Source organism: Gopherus evgoodei, chromosome 7 (genome assembly GCF_007399415.2).
Source record: "Gopherus evgoodei ecotype Sinaloan lineage chromosome 7, rGopEvg1_v1.p, whole genome shotgun sequence".
NCBI classification, from domain to species: Eukaryota; Metazoa; Chordata; order Testudines; family Testudinidae; genus Gopherus; species Gopherus evgoodei.
The window spans coordinates 42,661,271-42,683,280 of NC_044328.1; the positions used below are offsets into that span (position 1 = coordinate 42,661,271).

At 42.9% G+C, this 22,010-nt stretch overlaps 1 protein-coding gene across 5 annotated transcripts in view; it reads left to right on the top strand.

Annotated features, from left to right (window-relative positions):
• Positions 1 to 22,010, top strand: part of SGPL1 (sphingosine-1-phosphate lyase 1) — a 69,063-nt gene that overhangs the window by 34,832 nt on the left and 12,221 nt on the right. For all 5 annotated transcript variants that reach the window (XM_030569973.1, XM_030569972.1, XM_030569975.1 and 2 more), the window contains 5 exons: positions 4,962 to 5,127; positions 8,881 to 8,948; positions 10,843 to 10,990; positions 15,005 to 15,084; positions 17,100 to 17,228. In XM_030569973.1, the coding sequence (XP_030425833.1) occupies positions 4,980 to 5,127; positions 8,881 to 8,948; positions 10,843 to 10,990; positions 15,005 to 15,084; positions 17,100 to 17,228 (573 nt within the window). In that variant the 5' untranslated portion in view covers positions 4,962 to 4,979. The remainder of the gene's footprint in view (positions 1 to 4,961; positions 5,128 to 8,880; positions 8,949 to 10,842; positions 10,991 to 15,004; positions 15,085 to 17,099; positions 17,229 to 22,010) is intronic.

The following is a 22,010-nucleotide window of genomic DNA, read 5'->3' on the forward strand; positions in this document are numbered from 1 at the left end:
GTGCAGGGTTAAAAGGGCTGTATGGATCAATCTATTTAGCTAGCATTTCTGCTAGGAAACAGGGTGTAGAACTATGGTAAGGTTGAAAATAGCATTGCTACACTGACTTACAAACATCAGAGGGTAGCCGTGTTAGTCTGGATCTGTAAAAGCAGCAAAGAATCCTGTGGCACCTTATAGACTAACAGACGTTTTGGAGCATGAGCTTTCGAGGGTGAATACCCACTTCCTCAGATGCATGTAGTGGAAATTTCCAGGGACAGGTATATATATGCTAGCAAGCAAGCTAGAGATAACGAGGTCAGTTCAATCAGGGAGGATGAGGCCCTGTTCTAGCAGTTGAGGTGTGAAAACCAAGAGAGGAGAAACTGGTTCTGTAGTTGGCAAGCCATTCACAGTCTTTTTTCAATCCTGAGCTGATGGTGTCAAATTTGCAGATGAACTGAAGCTCAGCAGTTTCTCTTTGAAGTCTGGTCCTGAAGTTTTTTTGCTGCAGGATGGCCACCTTAAGGTCTGCTATAGTGTGGCCAGGGAGGTTGAAGTGCTCTCCTACAGGTTTTTGTATATAGCCATTCCTAATGTCTGATTTGTGTCCATTTATCCTTTTCCGTAGAGACTGTCCAGTTTGGCCGATGTACATAGCAGAGTGGCATTGCTGGCATATGATGGCGTATATTACATTGGTGGATGTGCAGGTGAATGAACCAGTGATGGTGTGGCTGATCTGGTTAGGTCCTGTGATGGTGTCGCTGGTGTAGATATGTGGGCAGAGTTGACATCGAGGTTTGTTGCATGGATTGGTTCCTGAGCTAGAGTTATTATGGTGCGGTGTGCAGTTACTGGTGAGAATATGTTTCAGGTTGGCAGGTTGTCTGTGGACAAGGACTAGCCTGCCACCCAAGGCCTGTGGAAGTGTGGGATCATTGTCCAGGATGGGTTGTAGATCCTTGATGATGCGTTGGAGAGGTTTTAGCTGGGGGCTGTATGTGATGGCCAGTGGAGCAAGACAAACCCAAGAAAGAAACCAACAGGACTCCACTGGCCATCACATACAGCTCCCAGCTAAAACCTCTCCAACGGATCATCAAGGATCTACAACCCATCACTGGTTAATTCACCTGCACATCCACCAATGTAATATACGCCATCATATGCCAGCAATGCCACTCTGCTATGTACATCGGCCAAACTTGACAGTCTCTACGGAAAAGGATAAATGGACACAAATCAGACATTAGGAATGGCTATATACAAAAACCTGTAGGAGAGCACTTCAACCTCCCTGGCCACACTATAGCAGATCTTAAGGTGGCCATCCTGCAGCAAAAAAACTTCAGGACCAGACTTCAAAGAGAAACTGCTGAGCTTCAGTTCATCTGCAAATTTGATACCATCAGCTCAGGACTGAACAAAGACTGTGAATGGCTTGCCAACTACAGAACCAGTTTCCCCTCTCTTGGTTTTCACACTTCAACTGCTAGAACAGGGCCTCATCCTCCCTGATTGAACTGACCTCGTTATCTCTAGCTTGCTTGCTAGCATATATATACCTGTCCCTGGAAATTTCCACTATATGCATCTGAGGAAGTGGGTATTCACCCTCGAAAGCTCATGCTCCAAAACGTCTGTTAGTCTATAAGGTGCCACAGGATTCTTTGCTGCTTTTGACTTACAAACAGTCCAGTGCCAATTGGAATGAATTAGTGTGGACTCTATCTTTCTTTTTTATACCGTTTGGTTTTATCCTATTAAACTCTAAAATTAGTGATGCATTCTAATTTGCTGATTACTTTTGGACGGGGAAGCCCAATATATTATCAGTCGACATATTAAAAATGCTCAACACTTTACCATCCAAGAAGCTCAGAATTAATAAATAATGCTTGAATTACTTACTCCATATCCACTCCCTCCCTATCCTGGTCTCCACTTGCCTTGTTTTTTTTTTTTTTTTGTCCCCTTCTCATGGTTCTCCTGGCTGAATCAGCTTTCCTTCGTGTACTGAAGTTACTTTTTAAAGGTAGTAAACCAAAGGAAAATGGTTGGGGAGTAGGGGAAAATCCTCTCCCTCCCAGTACTTGCTACCTCATTGCACAGCGATTATGGACAACTAGTTTTAGAAATGGAAGAAAATCTTGTGTGAGGTAAGGTTAACAGCATCAATATTAACTATTAATAGTTGATAAAAATAGAACTGGAAGTGTAGCTCTGGAAATACTGTCCTGTAACAATGCACTGGAGTTTTTGCAGCAAGTACCACACCCTGGCATGCAGTTGCTTATAATGACTTGAATTAGGTTAAGAGTTAAAGAACAAGTCTGAGCTGCGGAGCAGAGCACGGACCTGCTTGGCTATGGTAAAGTGGACCAGAGGCAGTGCTGAGCAGGCCTTTGTAGCATTTTTGTGTATGCCTGTAGCCATCCTACCACTGACAGTGATGTCTTTCAGTATTGTGAGCTCATTGGTGTAGCATCTTGTTAATACTTAGGCCTGTAGTGCAGACACTCCCTAAGTCAGTGGCTGATGTCCATACACATCCTCCTTCTGTTGGTGTGTATCCTTATCAGGAGCGCTTCCTCCCACTGAAAGGGGATGCGGGGGGAGGTCCTGGGAGCCAGGACTTTCAGCTCCCCAGTGGGGGCCCAGCCGCCCCCCTGGGCTCTTGGCTCTCTGCTCCTGGATGGGAGTGGGGGAAGAGGAGCATCCACCGGAATTTCTTGGCTCCCTGAGCAGGGAGCTGGGCTCTAGCTGTGGTGTCTAGCAGAGGTAAACCTAAGTAAACAAAGTGTCCTGGTGCACCACCTGCTTACCCGAATGGGCCAGGAGAGGAACTGGTGGGAAAACATTTTTTGGGAGAGAAGTTGGGAGTCAGAGGAGTAAGCCTGTGACCCCTCCCTCATGCTCCCCATCTGGGGAGGGCTGGGGAGGATGTCTGTGGCCTGGCTGGAGCTGCTCCGGCAGGCTGGGCAGCGCGGCCAGTGGGCCAGACCGGGTGGCGTGGTTGCAGCATGTTTCAGTGGGCTGGGCTGGGCTGCATGGCTGCAGTGCGCTCCGCCGGGCCAGGCGGCGTGGCCACAGCCTCCTCTGGGGGGCGGGGCTGAGTGGCGCGGCCACAGCCTGCCAGCCCCGGAGCTGCAGCTGCTTTGAAGGCTGGAGGCAGAGCACCATGGCCACAAGCGAAGAGACTCTGGGTATGTCTACATCTACAATTTTGTAGTGCTGGTTGTTACAGCTGTATTAGTACAGCTGTATAGGGCCAGCGCTGCAGAGTGGCCACACTTACAGCAACCAGCGCTGCAAGTGGTGTTAGATGTGGCCACACTGCAGCGCTGTTGGGCGGCTTCAAGGTTGGTTCGGGGAACGCGAGAGCAAACCGCGGGAAAGCAGGTCTCCTTCCCCGGTTTTGCTCCAGTGTTCCCCGAACCCCCGTGCAAGCAGGTTTCCTTCCCAGCGGTTTGCTCTCACGTTCCCCGAACCCCCGAGCAAGCAGGTCTCCTTCCCCACGGTTTGCTCTCGCGTTCCCCGAACCCCCCTGCAAACGCGGGGAAGGAGACCTCCTTGCTCGGGGGTGTGGGGAAGGAGACCTGCTTGCACGGGGGTTCGGGGAACGCGAGAGCAAACCGGGGAAGGAGACCTGCTTCCCCGCGGTTTGCTCTTGCGTTCCCCGAACCCCCGAGCAAGCAGATCTCCTTCCCCGCGGTTTGCTCTCGCGTTCCCCGAACCCCCGAGCAAGCAGGTCTCCTTCCCCACGGTTTGCTCTCGCGTTCCCCGAACCCCCCTGCAAACGCGGGGAAGGAGACCTGCTTGCTCGGGGGTGCGGGGAAGGAGACCTGCTTGCACGGGGGTTCGGGGAACGCGAGAGCAAACCGGGGAAGGAGACCTGCTTCCCCACGGTTTGCTCTCGCGTTCCCCAAACCCCCCTGCAAACCGCTGGGAAGGAGACCCGCTTGGGGGGGGATTCGGAGAACACCGGAGCAAACCACGGGGAAGGATACCTGCTTGATTACCAGAGAGGCTTCCTCAGGTATGCTGGGATACCTGCTTATTCCACGGAGGTCAAGAAAAGCGCTGGTAAGTGTCTTCACTTGATTACTAGCGCTGGATCACCAGCGCTGGATCCTCTACACCCGAGACAAAACGGGAGTACGGCCAGCGCTGCAAACAGGGAGTTGCAGCGCTGGTGATGCCCTGCAGATGTGTACACCTCCTAAGTTGCAGCGCTGCAACCCCCTCACCAGTGCTGCAACTTTGTGATGTAGACAAGCCCTCTGGCCTCACCTCTTCCCTTCTGGCTCTGCTGTCTCTTCTTGTTGTGTCCCATCTCTCCCTCTGTATACGTGGTCATAAGCGACCCCATTCTCTGGTGCTTCCCGTTTTTACTAAACAAATTCGGCTTATGAACAAGTATATACGGTACATATTCTAGCACTTGCTGCTCCTATGCTAATCAGGAACACAACTCATGACAACTGACGGCCTGTCCTGCTTGTGGGATGTCACAGTATTGCCAGCCCCAAATGTTCTAAAATCATGAGAGAGGCTTTAAAATAATGAGATTATGTAAAAATAATAGATTTAGTGTTTTTTATTTGCCTTCTTTTTGAGCCTTAGGATGCACCATGGTCATGTTTTGAAGTTTTCTCCCTAGCCACAAAGGCTAGAAACTTACTTTTTCTTTAAGAATGGAGGCTGAAATCATCATGTATCCCCTAGACTCTAGGAGCTGGGGCTTTAAGGAAAACAATTATCAAGAGACTCATGATGAAATCCTGAGAGTTGGCAACACTGTAAATATTGAATACCTTCTTTTCAGTAGGAGCTCTACCTAACTGGGAGGCAGTTATTGTCTATTTTAGGAACAACTCTTCAATGCCCTTGTTTGTAGTGATTTGAAAAAGTGTGGGGTGGGCTTACCTTCTTTAATATGTTGTGTATGTGTGTGTTTTTTTTTCCCCCCTCAGGACATCTTTGTTCCTTATATGGAAATCATCCTCATGTATTTAGAAAAAGCAAGGAGCTTTGTGAATGGACAGTGTGCTGGAATTGAACCCTGGCAACTGATTGGCTCGACATTTGCTTCTACTCTGGTGGTGGTGTGGCTGCACGGTATCCTCTTCCAACCAGAGAGTAAGTACCTTGGCACGGCTCTCTGAGGTCGGGTTTTCTAACGCGCTTGTGGGGACAGGGTTATTTCTCATGTAAATATTTTTCTGTTTTTACATCTGTGAGATCTCCGTGGGGGTTAGCCGAGGTTGCTCAATTAGGGGTGGCCTGCAAATCATGGGGCAGACGATCCCCCAAACTGGTGGATATTTTCAATACTTAAATTTACCAAGCCAGCACAAAACAGCTTCTTTGTTACCTCACTGGTTGCTCAGAAACCAACAACGCAGTTCCCTTAAAGCGACCCAGTCTCAGGCCTCCATCCAGATACCCAAGTAAAATATAATGACGATTTCTGAAAATCTTATTTCATCATATAAAAGAAAAGATTCTACTAGTCCCAAAGGATCAGACACATTACCTCCCAGGTTAATTAATATTCCAGATCTTACCCAAATACATGCTAACAGTTAATTATTATTAACTAAACTAAAATTTATTAAAAAGGGAAGGAGAGAGAGTATGATTAAAAGATCAATATACATACAGACATGAGTCTAATTTTTGAGGTTCAGATACATAGCAGAGATGTTGAGCTTTGTAATTGCACAGAGTTCTTTTAAAATTTAGTCCATAGGTTATGTGGGCAGTCCTCGGACTTTACGGCACAATGGGTTCCTGAAAATTGCGTCGTACATCAGAATGTCGTAACTCGGAACCACAATGCACTTCATTGTGGGGCCGAGCGTCGTAAAGTTGAAACCAGTTGTCGTAAGTTGAATCAGGGTGTCAATTAAGAAATGTCATAAGTGCCGTTCCTCATATAGTCGAGGACTGTCTGTAGTCCAATGTCCAATATTATATTCAAGGTGTTTCCAGCTGAACTGGGACCTCAGTCTTGCAACTCAAACTTCCCCTGAAGCTTAAGCAGATCTGAGATAAAAAGGATTGGGACCCAAGGATTTTTTATACAATTTCAGGCCTTCTTTGACAGAGTTGGAGTCCCTCGGGGAGCAATAGGCCCCCATTTCCTAAGAATCATTGTTAATTATTTTCACAGGTTAACATAAGACAATGATCTGTTTCTCCACCATTCACAGATGATTTGGTATACTTTTCAAAGAGATGCATACAGTGATCTCCCATGTTTACAATTCATTTAAATGCTAGGATGTTCTTTTGATCTCTGAATTATCAGAATACAGCATACAGGGTCTGTTGATTACATTGTTGACCACTACCCATATTTATTGAAATACACTAAAACACAAACATTATCTCCCCATATGTCTTTAAGGGTTGAATGTAAGTTCTTCATCCTGTAGGATGTTTAACCCTTTTTGGCCATGCATTACAACATTATAAACAGGCTTCTGACGTAACCCAGAGTGTACCAGTAAAATCTCTGGTTATCATATTAAGGTCAAGATGTGGCAAAGTTTCAGTAGCTAAACCATTCCGTATTAGGGAGTGGTGGACGACAGTCTAGAGTGTGCCAGTGTGATACAGAAAAGTTGCCCTGCTCCTCCCCTCCCATTGGACTGCTGGTTAAACACTCATTTGCTGGTCACTCCTGTGGATCAAAAGTCAGAAATAGCACAGAACTCAAAGGTGTCTCTGGTGAGGGTCATGATGGGGAAATCATGACACAATAGCAAAGCATCAGGTGTGGAGGATTGTCCGGAACACATCTTGGGCTGAAGAAGGGGGCAGCCTTTCCTTTCCATTAATCATACACATTTACTGTCTGAGAGTCAGTTATTTAAGGTACATACCCACATGTTTTCATCTCTTCTGAGCCTTTTTCCTTGTTTGAACTGTAAAAATTAAGTGGGCTCTCTTGGTCTATTGCCGTGCATTCTTCTTTATTGTGGCAAGGTGGTGATAAAGATCACTGGACCTATCTGAAAGAGGGGTCGTAGTGCCCTATGAGTCCCATAGGAGTATGTAGTAGTTTCTAGTGGCTGTTATTAGGAGTAACAGCATATTAATTTGATGTTTAATTTTATGCTTCTCCCACAGTTTCCCAGGGGAGGGAAAAGTACATTGAATAGTTAAAAACACTCTTTTTAGCAGGAATAAGCAGAAGATTTCTTGGCTCTGTATTTCAAGCTAGAACAGTACTAGTACCTGAGTTTATTTTTAATATAATTTGTTTTTAAATATTATCATAGTGTTGGGAAATCTTAGATTAAACATCCTGAATGTTATGTAAGTATACAGTAAAAATTGAAGAAACTTGCATTCCTAGGAAAAAACAAACAGCAGATCATCAACAATGCATGTAATACAAATTCTTTCCAAAGTCTAAGCTATTAAGTATTTACTACAGAACATTAGTGCTAAAGTTAGCTGAGTTTGTATTCTCCTGTTGGTGTCTCAAGATTGCAAGATAGATAGTATGAAGAAAAGAAGCAAAGTAAAGGAGTCCCACTAGTATGAAAGGCCACGTCTACATTACCCGCCGGATCGGCGGGTAGTAATCGATCTATCGGGGATCAATTTATTGCAACTAGACAAGACGTGATAAATCGATCCCCAAATCGATGCCCATACTCCACTTAGGTAGGAGGAGTAAGCGGAGTTGACGGGGGAGCCGCGGCAGTCTACTTGCCGCTGTGAGGATGGCCAGGTGAGTCAAACTAAGTTGCGTATCTTAGATCGATTTTTTTCGCCCTCCCTTCCCCCCTTGTAGACCAACTCAAAGATAAAGATTGTGAAGTCTCTAGAGCGAGATTTTAAGATAGTTTCAAATGTTTCTTCATGAAAGTGTTATCTTGTGTTGCCAATGTTTACCTAAGTGTATATAAAGTATGGTGTCTTTAATTCCTCTGATCTAACCTTAAGTCACTTCTCGGTGGCTAAAGGATCTGTGGCATCCTTCTGCTGGATTAAATCCTGATAGCTGTCGAGAGACTGTTTTCCAAAGATGGTATTGAGCATAGCTAACTCTATCATTGCTTCTCCAGCAAAGGTCAGAAGCAGAATCTGGATTTCAGTGAGATTTCTACATAACCCAGATGGAAAATTGGATATGTGTGGCACAAATCGGGTGACTTTGTCCACACCAAAAAGGAGATAGTAGTTTAACCAGAACACATGTCCAGTATTCTCTTGGTACCTGGCCACTTGCTGTGACCATTTGCAACAAAAAGCAGAGATTGTGTTGTCAGAGTGCAATCACTGGCCAATAATATTCTACATATGAAATGGAAAAATGCTTTCAATTAGCATCTACTTCCTTCTCTTCTGAATAGTGGTCCTCATAGAAGTGAGGTCATTCCCCTGGCCCTCCCCCCCCACCCATTTAGAACTCTGCAGACAGGTGATGCAGGCTGGTGCTATTCATGTTTTGTTCTCCTCCTGTCTCACCCAAGACATGCTGGACACCTGAGGTGAAATTATGACTCCACTGAAGTCCAGAGAGAAACTCCAATTGATTTTAATAGAGCCAGAATTTCACCTTTGGTATTCCTCTTACAGCTTTCCTGTCCAGAATGCCAAATAATGCAAGAATATATATATATATGGTGAGTTAGACAAATGCCTACTAATGACTAAACAAGGCTCTTAAATCACCTTTGCATGTAATCTGAGTCAGGTTTGAATTTCATTCTCCAGTGTGTTACATCTCTGCACCTCAATCCCTTCTTCATTGTTTCATTTAGCCAAGAATTCTTGCCATATATCAGCAATACTAAACTCTAGGGTTTTTTTTTGGTTTATTAGTTCAGAGCAAGTTGCTCAATTTTGATTTTTGTTTCTTGTTTATCTCAGGTTTAACATCACGAAGTAAAAAATGGTTCTTTAAAACTCTAAGAAAACTGCCGTTTGTTGGCACCATAGTAAGTATCTGAACAGCTTTCCTTAACATTCAGCCAACTGTATCTGTCTGTCCTATTTGTATTGCAATAACGCTCAGGAGACCTTTGTGCTAGGCGCTGGATAAACATGAAGTCCCTGCCCCAAAGAGCTTACAGTCCAAGTAATCTTTCTGTAGCAGTATTGGCCTCAGAAAAGGGAGATGACATTTTCATTGCCAGTAATACCAAGTGGCTGAGTTTCCCCAGCTCCTTTCTGTATATTACCAGGCTTTCTAAAAATAGCCTTAGGTGGTGGGTGAAGGCCACAGAGTTTACTCTGGGTTATTTTTCTGCCTAACTTGCCATTCTGTTTGTGTCCTCCACATGAATGTGGTAACTGAATCTTGTGTTATGCAAGATGAAGAGGTTATTTTCCTTGCCTTTGGTTTAAAACTCCTATCTGTGTTAGGAATAGCTTGGACTCTCCTCTTAAGAGAGCAGAAGCTATGTAATCATTAAAACAAGAAATACAATGGAGTGTTTTTTACTGAAACAAACCTATTTACTGCAAGATTCAGCAATTGTCATGAATTCTTAGCATCAGGAAGGATATAACTTCTTTTAAAATGCGTTTGGTAATGACAATACTGTGTTTGGTGACGTACGAGATACAGTCCCTGCCCTGAGGACATCAGTCACAATAGATAGACTAAATAAAATGAAGGATTCAGGGGCCAAGTTTATCTTAAGTTTGTCTTTTGATGCAACAGATGAATGGTTTAGCACAGTGGTTTTCAACCTTTTTTTTTTTTTTCATTTGCAGACCCCTAACATTTTTTTTTTTGAATGGAGGTGTGGACCTCTTTGGGAAATCTTAAACATAGTCTGCAAAACCTCAGGGGGCTGGGGCCACAGGTTGAAAACCACTGGCTTAGCATGATAAAGAATGCTTTCTCTCCCAGATCTTCTTTTGGCATTATTACTGATACATGGAACTAGTTTTAAAAGCTCTTATCCAGCTCTTATAAGCTACAGGTATCTCCCCTTTTAAAAGGGTTGATGTGCTCATGCTGATGTCCTGACCAATACATTCCATCGTTTGACCTGGTTGTCATAACCAGTGAGCTGTGGCAGATGAATTCATAACTCAATATTATATTCCATTTATGTCCGTTCCTTGCTTACTGGCAAAGTAGTCGTGGGCTCCCTACAACTGTTCCTTATTTTTACATGACCCACATTTTCAGGATAGTGCTACTGTGATGTTGGCCCATTGCAAAGAATTGGTTTAGTGTCTCATTTGCCTAGTGCATCCACTGATGAGTAGAGTCTGACACACAAGCCTATCATGTTGCTTACAGGAGGCCTATATGTCCAGGTATTCCAATGTTCAGAAGTCTCTGTTACTGATGATATCTCAACAGCTGTATTAGATAATGCTTTTGGGAGAGAGATCTGTGCTGCTGTGAGGGCAGATCTGGGCCTTCAAACTGTAGATTGGGGGAGAAGTGAAAGTGTCCTAATCTTATCTGTGTGTTCTTTCATTGTATTACATTATTGGGCAACATATTTTCAGAGTTTCTAAACGTATATCTGATTTCTGAAGCGAGATGGTCCATAAAGTAATCCATCTTGAAACTGTAACTGGTATAAAATCAGCTGTTTATATTGTCATGGTCTTGAACACCATAAAAAGGCTGGGGTGGAGGGGAGCCCAATATCTTGCTTTGCTATATTTGACAAACAGAATTATTTTCAAGATTCTAAATAGGCATTAGAGGATGAAATGAGCATGCACGATATTTGACAGTATCAGTTTAAGAAGTTAACACAGTTCACAGTGTTGAGCTCACTGTTCCAGGTATTAGCACTGAATGTTCTGTGTACCATAAAACGTGTGCAGCCTATTGTTGAAGGCATTTCATTTTCTTTTTAGATACAGAAGCAGTTTAACAAGGCCTTGGATGATGTAGCCTCTGGTTTACGCTTCCTAAATGATGGAAAGGGTTATATCAAAGCATTGCCTGCGCAAGGCATGAGCCAACCTGTCCTACTAGAGAAGATGAAGGAGTACAGCTCTATGGGTATGACAGTGAGCATATACTGGTGTATATATGCAGGCAGAGGCACTGTTTTTCTGAATTGCGGGGGGGTGCTTGACCCTCCCCCCCAGGCCACACCCTTACTCCACCCCTTACCACAAGCACCCATCCCTGCCCTTCCTCTTCCCAATCCCTCCCCTGAGCATGTCCTACCCTTGCTCCACCTCATCTCCCTTCCCCCCCCCCCAGTGCCTTCTGCATGCTGTTGAACAGCTGATCCGCAGCAGGTGGGAGGCGCTGAGAGGGTAGGGGAGGAGCTGATCGTGGGGGCTGAGCACCCTCTTTTTTTTTTTCCAGGGGTGCTCCAGCCCCTAAGCACCCACAGAGTTGGCGCCTATGTATGCAGGTCTACTTCATAGGCCTTATATGTTAGAATTATGCTATATGTTTACACACCTATAAGATAACATGGACTCTGGTGACTGCTATAAATAGTTTCAGCTTAAATATTTTTCTTGGTGTTCATCCAATGTTAATTGATGCTGTCCTGTAAATGACTAATACCAGTCCTCATGTTTCTAGTTAACTACAGTTATTAATTAATACTTAGGAATCCCATAACAAAACTCAGGTGCCCAGTGTTCTAATGCTGAAGGTAATGGAAAAGTAATTCTGTTCCATCATGGTAGTGATATATAATGCAGACAATCTGGGTTTGAGGGTAATGGTTACAAAGGTAATTGGAAAGTCTTTATTCTGTTTCACTGACCAGTCTGTCACAGTAAGGAGGAAAGGATAGTCTCCTGGTTGCCTGACCACTACTCTTCTTGGGAGTTTTTTTCCAAAACAGATGCATCAATGCACTTTCTTCCTTTCTCCTCCAACTCTAATCCTAAGGGAAATAAATCAGCTGCAGCAGTCCTTCTCTAATGAGCAACCCCACCGCAGCAAATCAGTGAGCATGCAATGAGGGGGAAAACACTTTAACTGCCCCGATTGAAATAGTGAGGTCTCTTTTTATACTGGTGCAGTGTCCTAACACAAAGTCTTTGGCCCGGAAAAGCCAGACAGTTTCTTCTTGATTGACACTTGTAACTTGGAAAATATTTTGGAGTCAGGTCTGAATATGCTTAGAGCAATTAACCAAATGCTAAGCTTTTGCCAGAACCATGGTTTGTTTGTTTTGTAAAGCAACAAGCAAAGTACAAAACATTGCTTACATGGAATTTCTCGCTTATCTCTGTCACTGTGACTTGTAGTTTATGTGCCATAGTGTTTCCTTGGCTTGGTTCCACGTAGATAGCATCTGAAACTTCACTGTTGAGTTGCTTCTGTCGTCTGAAATCTCTACTCTAGTTAATGTATCTGCCATGTTCTAATCAGAAAATGTAGGGAGGTGGGGGATTACAGCTTCCAAAAGAATCTGGTTAGGAGGACTGGCTAATATTGTACTATTCCTGGCGTTGGGATTTTCTCCTCAAAATGGTTTGGCACCGCTAAATCTGAAATAAACAATATTGCATGTAGGAAAACTTCAGTAAAATCAATCTTACTATTTTCCTATTCTCCAAACTTTTCTAGAGCTTACTGTGTCCTCTTTTTCTATGTCTGTTTTCTGTGTTCTCAATTTTCTATTTTCAAAATGCTTTTTTCCTCAGACACCCTCGAAGGTGCTGTTATGCTTATACAAAGCTCACGCAATTTTTTTTAGGGGAGAAGGCAACACACTGCATTTATTGAAGATGCAACAATTAGCATAAGCTTTTCAGACACACACACACCACGCACACTGTCCTGCCAGTTGATGTTTTAGTTACCAGTCCGATCAACCTAGTGGCCAGCTAGGTTGATTACCAGTAGGGAGGAGCCAGGTTCCATTGGTCATGACATGATGCTCCTGGGAAGTCTTGGCAGGACAAACCTAAAGTTTCATGGCAAAGCACCCTGTTTATATAGTGATTTTCCTTCTCTGGGGCCAATGAGTTTTGCTCCATCATGCTGTAATCAACTGTTGTTTGACAAGTGCTTGTTTTCCTAAATTGTCCTTCTTGTTCTTTATCACAGCTATCTCTTCCCCATTGATAGGTGCTTGTCTCATCTTTAGAGTTGTCAATCTGCCCTCCTCTGACATTTCAATAGAGGCGTGTTGCAGCCTCCTGGCGCCCTTGCATCTGTCTCTGATTCCTCCCTCATACATCTGGTTCAGTGATGGCCTTCACACTTATCTCTTAACACACACATTCCTCATTCACACACAAAACAGAATTAATTTACACAGAACATTTTGAACAGGAACATCGAATTGCAATGCAGAAGAAAAACAATCATGGCATTCTTTTACTTATTTCAAAATGCTAAACCTACAACAAATTGGTGACCCTCAAAGGTCTGTCACTGCCTTGAAATCAGTCCAGACACAGATTCTGGCTGATATATCTCTACCAATGGTCCATTAGGCTTTCCTTCCTGTTATCCTGCCAGCCACCCTTTTTGAATATGATCAAATCATTCACCAATACATTTAATACATGCAACATTATTCTTCTTTATCCTTCATTCTAAATTATATTAATACAAACATAAAATCCTACTACTACAGTTCTCCCCCCACCCCAGTCTGTTTTTACCTTTATTGTTTACTTCTCTTTTCTCCAAAAGCTATTTGGGGGGAGCCTTGGTCCTGAGTCCTGTGTATGCAAGTGAAGTTGACACTCCCTGAGTTATGAAAGTTACCCCTTCCAAGTGGAAGAGGAACTTTTCTTTTTTTAGGGTTTTAAAAGGAAGATGGTATTGGGTAAAGTGGGGAACCAAATCCTATTGAAAACATTCCCTGAAATGGTGTATTTGCGTTACAGCTTTGTTTTAGTGATAGAGGGTTACCCAGTTGGATGCTGGATAACATGTGGAGGTGCTTATTGGTAAGGGCGCAGCCCTAGTACTGCCAGACATACCTGCTATGTTCTGAAGTTGCAGTAATTTGCATGCATTTTTAGGTGAAAAAAGTTGCTGGAGTTTGCATTGCATATTTTAGCAGTACAGATTGGTTTGAACTGTTTTTCAAGTATCTTGTAACATTGCTGAATGTTCTTTTGGTGTAGTTACCACCATCAGTGAATAGAATCCAGCAGTATGGACAAGTTTTTGGAACTTGAATGGGAATTATTGCAAAGTTGTTTACATTTACTACATATACTCTGTTGTAGTTGCACATTGCTCAACTATTGCATATTTTATAGCCATTGCATTCAGTAAAATGTGACGGAACACTTATGGCTTCTAATGTACTGCTATGAAATGTTGTTTGTTCTAATCATCCTGATGCCAGGGAAGCAGGAAATAAGCTGGAGGAAGGGTTTAGCATTTTACATTCTGAATGCTTCTGCCCAAGTATAGTCTGGAAGTAACATACTAATCACAGCTTTTTTTTCAAAGCTCTTTTACATTATGAGCCCGTAATAGACAATCATACATAGGGCTTGCCAATTCTTAGAAGTGGTTAGTCAGTCAGGCCTGGTCTACACTAGGGGTGGGGATCGATCTAAGATACACAACTTCAGCTATGAGAATAGCATAGCTGAAGCTGACGTATCTTAGATCAACTTAGAATCACTTACTTCATGTCCTCGTGGCGCGGGATTGACGACTGCCACTCCCCCATCAACTTTGCTTCCATCTCTCACTGAGCTGGAGTTCAGCAGTCGATGGGAGAGCGATCGGAGATCGATTTATCGCGTCTGCACTACACAAAATAAATTGATCCCCAATAGATCGATCGCTACCCGCCGGATTGGCGGGTAATGTAGACGTACCCTCAGGTACTCCAGTTAAGTTACTTTCTTTGCCATGATTTTAAAAAGGTGAGTTTCCTCATGTAATTCTGAGCTATTTTAATGGTAGTATGGAGGGAATTGTTAGTGCTAATCAGTAACTGAGAGGATCACACTTGTGATATGCATTGCTACTAGGATAGATGCTATTTTGTGCACTTTTGGGTAGCTTTCATATCAGGATGGCTGCTTATGCAAACGTATGGTGTTTATGCTTCTTATTTTTCAGGTAAAGTACATTGGGAGGATGGGAAAGTCTCTGGGACAGTATACAGCGGGGAAGAGAAACTCACTCACCTGCTAGTGAAGGTAAATAAGTGTTCAAGAGGTATAATTTATGTGTGATTCACACACATACATTTGTGGGATGAATATCCATAAACACCTTCATTCCCTATTTATAATTCCTATTTATCTTGTCTTGCAAGATGGTAGAACAAAGAACATTGGTCTGAAGCTAAAGGAAAAGATTGGGATAGATATGGCTGAAGGAAGGAGAGTCATAGCGAAACGTGTGTCATGGAATAGATGTCCAAAGGCTGTGGCTGTCAAAGGACTGTCACTGTAGATATTCAAGAACAGATTGGGTAAAACATTTGGAATGACAAAGCAAGTAACAAATTACAAGGGAATGGGTAAACTGACACTGACTGACTGCACCTTGAATCTGGCCTGCAGCTACCTATTCCAGGACTAGGCTTCTGTGGAAGTTCTGACTGGGACAGCCTGTTGAGCTGGGCCGCGCAGCTAAGGCAAATGAACGCTTGTAACAAACTGTGTAATGCAGGCAATATTCAGATGGTAGTAAAATCAGAAGGCTGGCTTGCTTCATCCAAGTTCCTGTTGTGTCATAGCCAGGAACTTCTCTCCTTGGGAAGATTGAAAGAGTTCTAAACCGCCCAAAGACCTGTTTAGTTGCCTAGATCAGAAATTATTCTCCCAGGAAGAAAGAACGTCCTTCCCTTAGTCAGCCTTCTTCTGGAGGTAGCCTTTTTAGTAACTGAAATGAGCTCCATTTGGATACTTAACTCAGTGTTTGATTCCTATTTCCTGTTAATTTTCCTTGCTTTCAGGTGCTTGAATATATAAACCCCATCACAGCTTTTCTTCAGGAAATCTTGCTAAATTCTTTGGTTCTAGATAGGTGGACACTTGTTCTGTATTTTGGCTGATCATGCTGTCACTGACTTCAGTAGAATTGGTTCTGGCGAGTGGACAGCAGAATCAGGTCTGCACTAGCTTTTGCTTGTCATGTAAAGCTATGGTTGCAAAATACTTTGGTATTAAGTGGTAGCTTTTGAGAACACTTTTGATGCATATCAGGTGGACAGTCTCACTCAGGGCCGGCTCTAGCAGTTTCGCCGCCCCAAGCATGGCGGCACGCCGCGGGAGGCGGTCTGCCGCTCGCTGGTCCCGCAGCTTTGGTGGACCTCCTGCAGGCTTCCCTGCGGAGGGTTCTGGTGGTCCCGTGGCTCCGGGGAATCTCCCGCTGGAGCCGTGGGACCAGCGGATGCTCCGTAGGCACGCCTGTGGGAGGTCCACCGGAGCCGCCTGCCGCCCTCCCGACAACCGGCAGAGCGCCCCCCCGGCGGTGTGCTGCCCCAAGCACGCACTTGGCGCTCTGTGACCTGGAGCTGGCCCTGGTCTTACTGCTTCTAAGAGTTTGTTTTCCCAGCTGAACCATTTGCCTATAGTTACTCCAGAATTCTCCTGTGGCCACAAACTTGTCTGTTACTGTTGTAGATCTCGTTCTAAAGTTAATTATTCAAACAAATGTATCAACTATTTCTTGTACTAATGAGAATTTTAGTTGCTCATTTTTTTTTTTAAGAATAAAAGCTGGTACTTGTAAAAGTTCATCTTGTAAAGCAGCCATTTGTTTTCTTTAAATAGGGGTAAGCTGAGAACAGGTGTATTTGCACCTTTATAACTTATTTAAACAACATTTGTTATTGAAATAGGCCATTCCTCATGTCATTGTTGCATAATCATACCACAGGCCAGATGTGCCCTAGGGCAATTCTGGAGTTAACCACAGTGGGTAGACCGTGTGAGTGTCTCCATCACATCTGTAGCTTCAGTTACTTGTAGAAACTCCTACTACATCTAAAGTCTGCACAACACTGCTTTGGGTTGCCTAAGACTTGCTGCTGCTGATGCTCCTTGCTACTGTGGCTGAAAACAGCTCATTGAATTAGCTCACTTGTAATGCTGTCTGTATTGCCACCTTTGATTATTCCCGTTGCAGAACTTGTTAAACAATAACCCAGATCTTGTTCTGCAGTATATCAGTGTAAGACAGACTTGCTCCTTTCTTTCTGAAGGTTTATGAGGAGTTTGCATGGAGTAATCCCCTTCATCCAGATGTATTCCCAGGCCTGAGGAAGATGGAAGCGGAAGTGGTGAGGATGGCCTGCACACTCTTCAATGGGGGACCTAATTCCTGTGGAGTAGTAAGTAATCTAGAAGCTAAATCAGAGCCCCCCTTAAACATATGAACTTTCCTAATTTGACTCTGCACACTTCCTTTTCTACTAGCTGTGCTAAGATTATTCCTGTATATCGTGTTAGGCTTTTTCTACACTAAAAAGAATTCTGCCAGTATAAACTGAGTCTCCATTAGGAGGCTTTTCCAGTGTAGCTATATCAGCAAATTCTTTCATCAGCACAGTTTTATACCAGTTCCCTGAAAGAGGGAAGTTACTCTGGCATAGCCACATAACTGTCTTAATGGGCATATGTCTTCTGACATTGCTATACTGGCAAAACATTGTAAGCGTAGACCAGGCCTTAGATGGGGGAAGGGACACAACCGACTCTAAAATGTAACTGGCTTGGGGTGGTGTGTTTCAGGGCGGGTAGGTTTTCTTTAATTTTGCTCTAATCTAGAAATCTATCAGCAGGCCAAAACTAGGATTGCAAACAATTCCGACTGGTTGGCTTGGAGACCACTAAGAAGCAGTCGAGGGTATTAAATAGCTTTGATCAATAGGGTGTGGTACATATTGTCCTTGTCCCAACTTGTAAGCTGTCTGAACAGGTTAGCTTGCATGGTTTTGAAACTCACAGGCACTGAAATTAACAATTCGAAAGCATTGACTGAATTAGTTACTTGCAAAACAAGTTTTAGTCCATGTCCCTCATTTCATACTTTCTAAACATTCATACTTTTTGTTGTATTAACAAATGGATCCTTTCCATAAAAATACAGCATATATTTTCTTATGCGCCTCTTGTCTCAAAGTTAGATTGTAAGCTTCTCAGGGCAGGGACTGTTTGTTTGTTTTGTTTGTTTATTTATTCATTTGTGTTTGTGCAGTGCCGAGCACAGTGGCATCTAGTCAATAATTGATGTCTCTTGGCACTACTGCAATACAAGTCAGAAGTTGGCGGTGTTTGTAAGTTGTAGAGAACTTATTCTATTGTGGGCAAGGTACTGGTGGCAAATCATAAATTAATTTGTTAGAACCTGCCACATAATTGCTGCTGGTGACTGTGCTGGTATACTATATGGCCAATTGAAAGTGTTCTTTTTTTTTTTTTTAATCTTTGTGTCTGAAAGACATTTACCCCCCACCTCTTATCAATACTGACTTGTAGTTGCATAGAACATTGACTAAATGTTCAAGAGGGTAGCTTGGATCACACCAATGTCCCTCTACAATTGTGGTTTTAATTGGTCTCTAATTTAATAGTTGTCATGTACTTAGCAGAATTTTGCAAACTTCTCTCACATTTGGAGAACTTCACTCACAAAATGTCAACACCTAAAATGGTTAGGTTTTTGTTTTGTTTTTTAATTGTTCATGATAGCTTTAAGAAGTGTCTAGCTTTTGGTCTAAATGCTATTATGTAAATGAAAATACAAGTCACATATAAGGTACACCAGATGCTTCTCTCTTCGTAACTAGAAAATAAATTATAAAAATGACATTAAGCCCCTCAAATACCCCCTAATAAAAAGACCAGCACATGTCCTTCCCTCTTCACTAAAGCCTGAGTAATTAAATGGGCCTTGCAGCGTGCCCTGAAGCTCTGCAAATTGGGGTATAAGACATAAGTCCTGCTGAGGTTCAAGCAGAAGCCTAAGCAGAGCACTCAGGGAAGTGTTAAATTTGGTGTGGAAATTACATACTGCCTCGTTGGACAGTTACCCAATATGCAAGGCCAGTGGAAGAGTTGAAGGGGTTAGCCAGTAACTAATAAAATTGACCTCACCCTGTAATTAACTTTCTGAAACTAGCCTTGCAGGTATTGAGTTCCCCCAATGTACAAGACAGGTGCTTTGAAACAGCAGATTTCAAAAATGGAACTAGCAGTTTGTGACTGAGGGACCCCTTGGTGCCTCACGATCCTGGGGAAGTGTCACAGAGCTAAAGGAAGGCCCCGGAGAGGTGATGTGGAGGCCAGATGTTGTTTTGAGCACATAGTGTGACAGACTGTCTCAAAGGGTCAGAAGTGGGTCATAATTTCAGAACAGTACCTTCTAGGTAAGGTTTTGTACCTAAATATTTCATCAAGATTTCTGATGGCTCAAATAGTCATTCCAGAGAGTTGTGCCAATCAGTTAAAGGAATATTTCTTCGAAGACTTTTCAGACTTGCATGTTTTCCCCCCACCTTCTGTTGTTCAGATTAACACCTAAGATCACTGTCTCTGAAGGGCCAGGAAAAAGCATTTTTGTCTGTGCCTTCATGTTGTTTCTTCATGTATTTGACACTACTGACCTTGTATGGGGCAGTCAGCTTTCCCTCTGTGTGGCTCTTTCAAACTTTAAAAGAGAAATATTTGAGGCGGGGTCTGAGGCAACAAAATGAGGCAGACCATCAACAGCTGTTGTGCTTGAATCTACTTCTGTGATTATTATTTTTTTTAAACAAACTTGAGTAGTCTGAAAGTTGTTGTCCCTTTTTAATGTATAAAGTCTCTGATTAACTTTTATTCTACCTACAGTCTTGTAGTTTAAAATATACATTTGCTCCTGAAATTGTTGGCCATAATTGCTGTTTTTGAGACATATAGTCTGGCCATGTCTGGAGACATTACTGTCTGGTTTCTTTCGCTCTGGATGAGGTGACCACTGTTGTTACTAATCAGAAGTTGGGAATTGGGACTGCTAATACAATTTCAGTGATGCCCCCTCAGGTGGAGCATGTTGGATGAACATAGTAAAAATTCAGTGGCTGGGGAATATATAGGAAAAAGTTTTTATTTCTGTAACTGCTTTCCACTGTGGTCAAATTGATTTCGTTGTTACTCTAAGAAATAAGAAATCCTGAGAGAAATCCAGTTCTAATCATGTATGACTACTTGCAGCACTTTCAATGATACTGATGCTTTGGACAAGTGTAAAAACAAAATTGAGTAAATTATCAGTGTAGTGAATGTTAAATTAGATGCACAACTTCCATTATTTATGGGAGTTGCCTTCATTCTGGACACATTCCTAAAACTGTTCCCCTGATGTTTAAATACTACTATTGCTAATCCTTTGTAGTTTTCAACTCACCTTTTCGCCCCCAAATTACTTTTTAAGATGATGCTCATCTTTCTGGAAATATTTCAGGCTAGTCTTTTCTAACAGGAAAACATGTTTCCAGTTTTTTCTTAATCAGTTCTCTTTTTTGCGGCCCTTAATTTTAGGGGACAGTAACAAGAGACTCCAGATGGAGGCTTACAATCAGTTCTGAATCATGTAATGTTCACTGCATAGTCTAGGGATTTCTTTCTCCTATGATGCGGGGTTGGATTCTCAATGGCAAGCTTTCTCTTTTTGTAGAAGTCCTTCTGAGAATGTTCATGGATTTCCCCTGTAATTCCAGTGAAGAGGGTTTTTTCCATGTAACTTCAGTTAATGAATTTCCTTCCTCCCTCTCCCCACCGCCCCCCGTTGGTCAGCAAAATCCATGACATTTTAAAGACTAACACTTGGTTTGAGTGCAGTGTCATTGAGGAGAATGGAGCACTTTTAAAAAAACAAAATCAAACTCTCTCCATTCGTGTTTCTCCACGTGCCCACCCTGTCCTCAGCTGGAGACAAGCAGTCAACCTGGAGCTCTTTTGCTGACTTCTGTGTGCACATGTTTTTGCTACCATAAAGTCCTGGTGTTTTTTCTCTTTAAAGCTTTGCCTGTGTCTTTAAGTTATTTGCGTAAAGAATGTACATGAGGCAGAAAGAGGAAAGAAAATAAGTCACCCCTGTATCTTCTCTAAAACTTGGCATGTTTGTTCCTTCTACCATTCTCTCCAAATTCCAGTACTTTGAACTTTTGTCAGGTAGCTAGCTTCACACTGGAAATCGGCTTTTAAAAGTGAAATGTGAGCACCATTCTTGTGGACCTATCTAAGACTCGCCCTTTTACGGGTCTGTGGGGTTTTATCTACCAATGATGAGACTGGATCACTTTGTGAGGCGTAAGTAGTGGGAGGGACAGGAGGTTGGCTTGTAGCGGCCTTGTATGATGCTGCCACCATGGAATAGCTGTGCTCTGGATTTTGGTGTACATGCTTCCCCAGCAACAAACTACAATTTGTTGATATCATTCATGGGTCTAGTACAACCTGGAAAACCTTGAGAATTTTTTGCCAGCTTTATCTCCCATCTCTAAAGATTTTATTTCCTAGTCAACAAATAACTCTGGAATCCTCAATTCTGCGAAAGGCCTTAAGATAGTGGTCAGGTGGGTTTCTTCTTTTTAATGCAGAAGTAAATGGAAGAGGCATATGTTTAGGGTGGTGGGTCATAGTAACTTGTAAGGACCCATAAGCTTTTCTTCCCTTGAGAATGAGACAAAGATAAAATCTAACTCATGATGTTTAACCAATTTTCACTTTTAAACGCTAACTTCAGATGTATAAAGAGGTACTTTGAAGTTCTGAGGGAATTCATAAGGAAACAAATGACACATTTTAGAAAAGGTGGAGGGATTCTGTTCTTTCTTATCCTCCATTTCCCAAAACACACTCCTGTTCTTGATTTTTTTGCATGTGCTTTTCTGCACTGGTTTCTGAAACTAGAGTACTAGGGAAGGAAAAACACAAAAGCAGTGTCTGATTTTAATCCTTTCATATTGGACAACTTCTGTTACTGTTGACTTTCCTTTGGAGGAAGCAGAGAGAAATATCTAAGAAGGCTGTGAGCTGGTGCTGAATCACCCTGCACTGGCCAGTTGCCAAGCTCACCGCAGACAGTAGAGGAAGAGAGATCCTATGACATGATTCAGGTCTTGTGTACA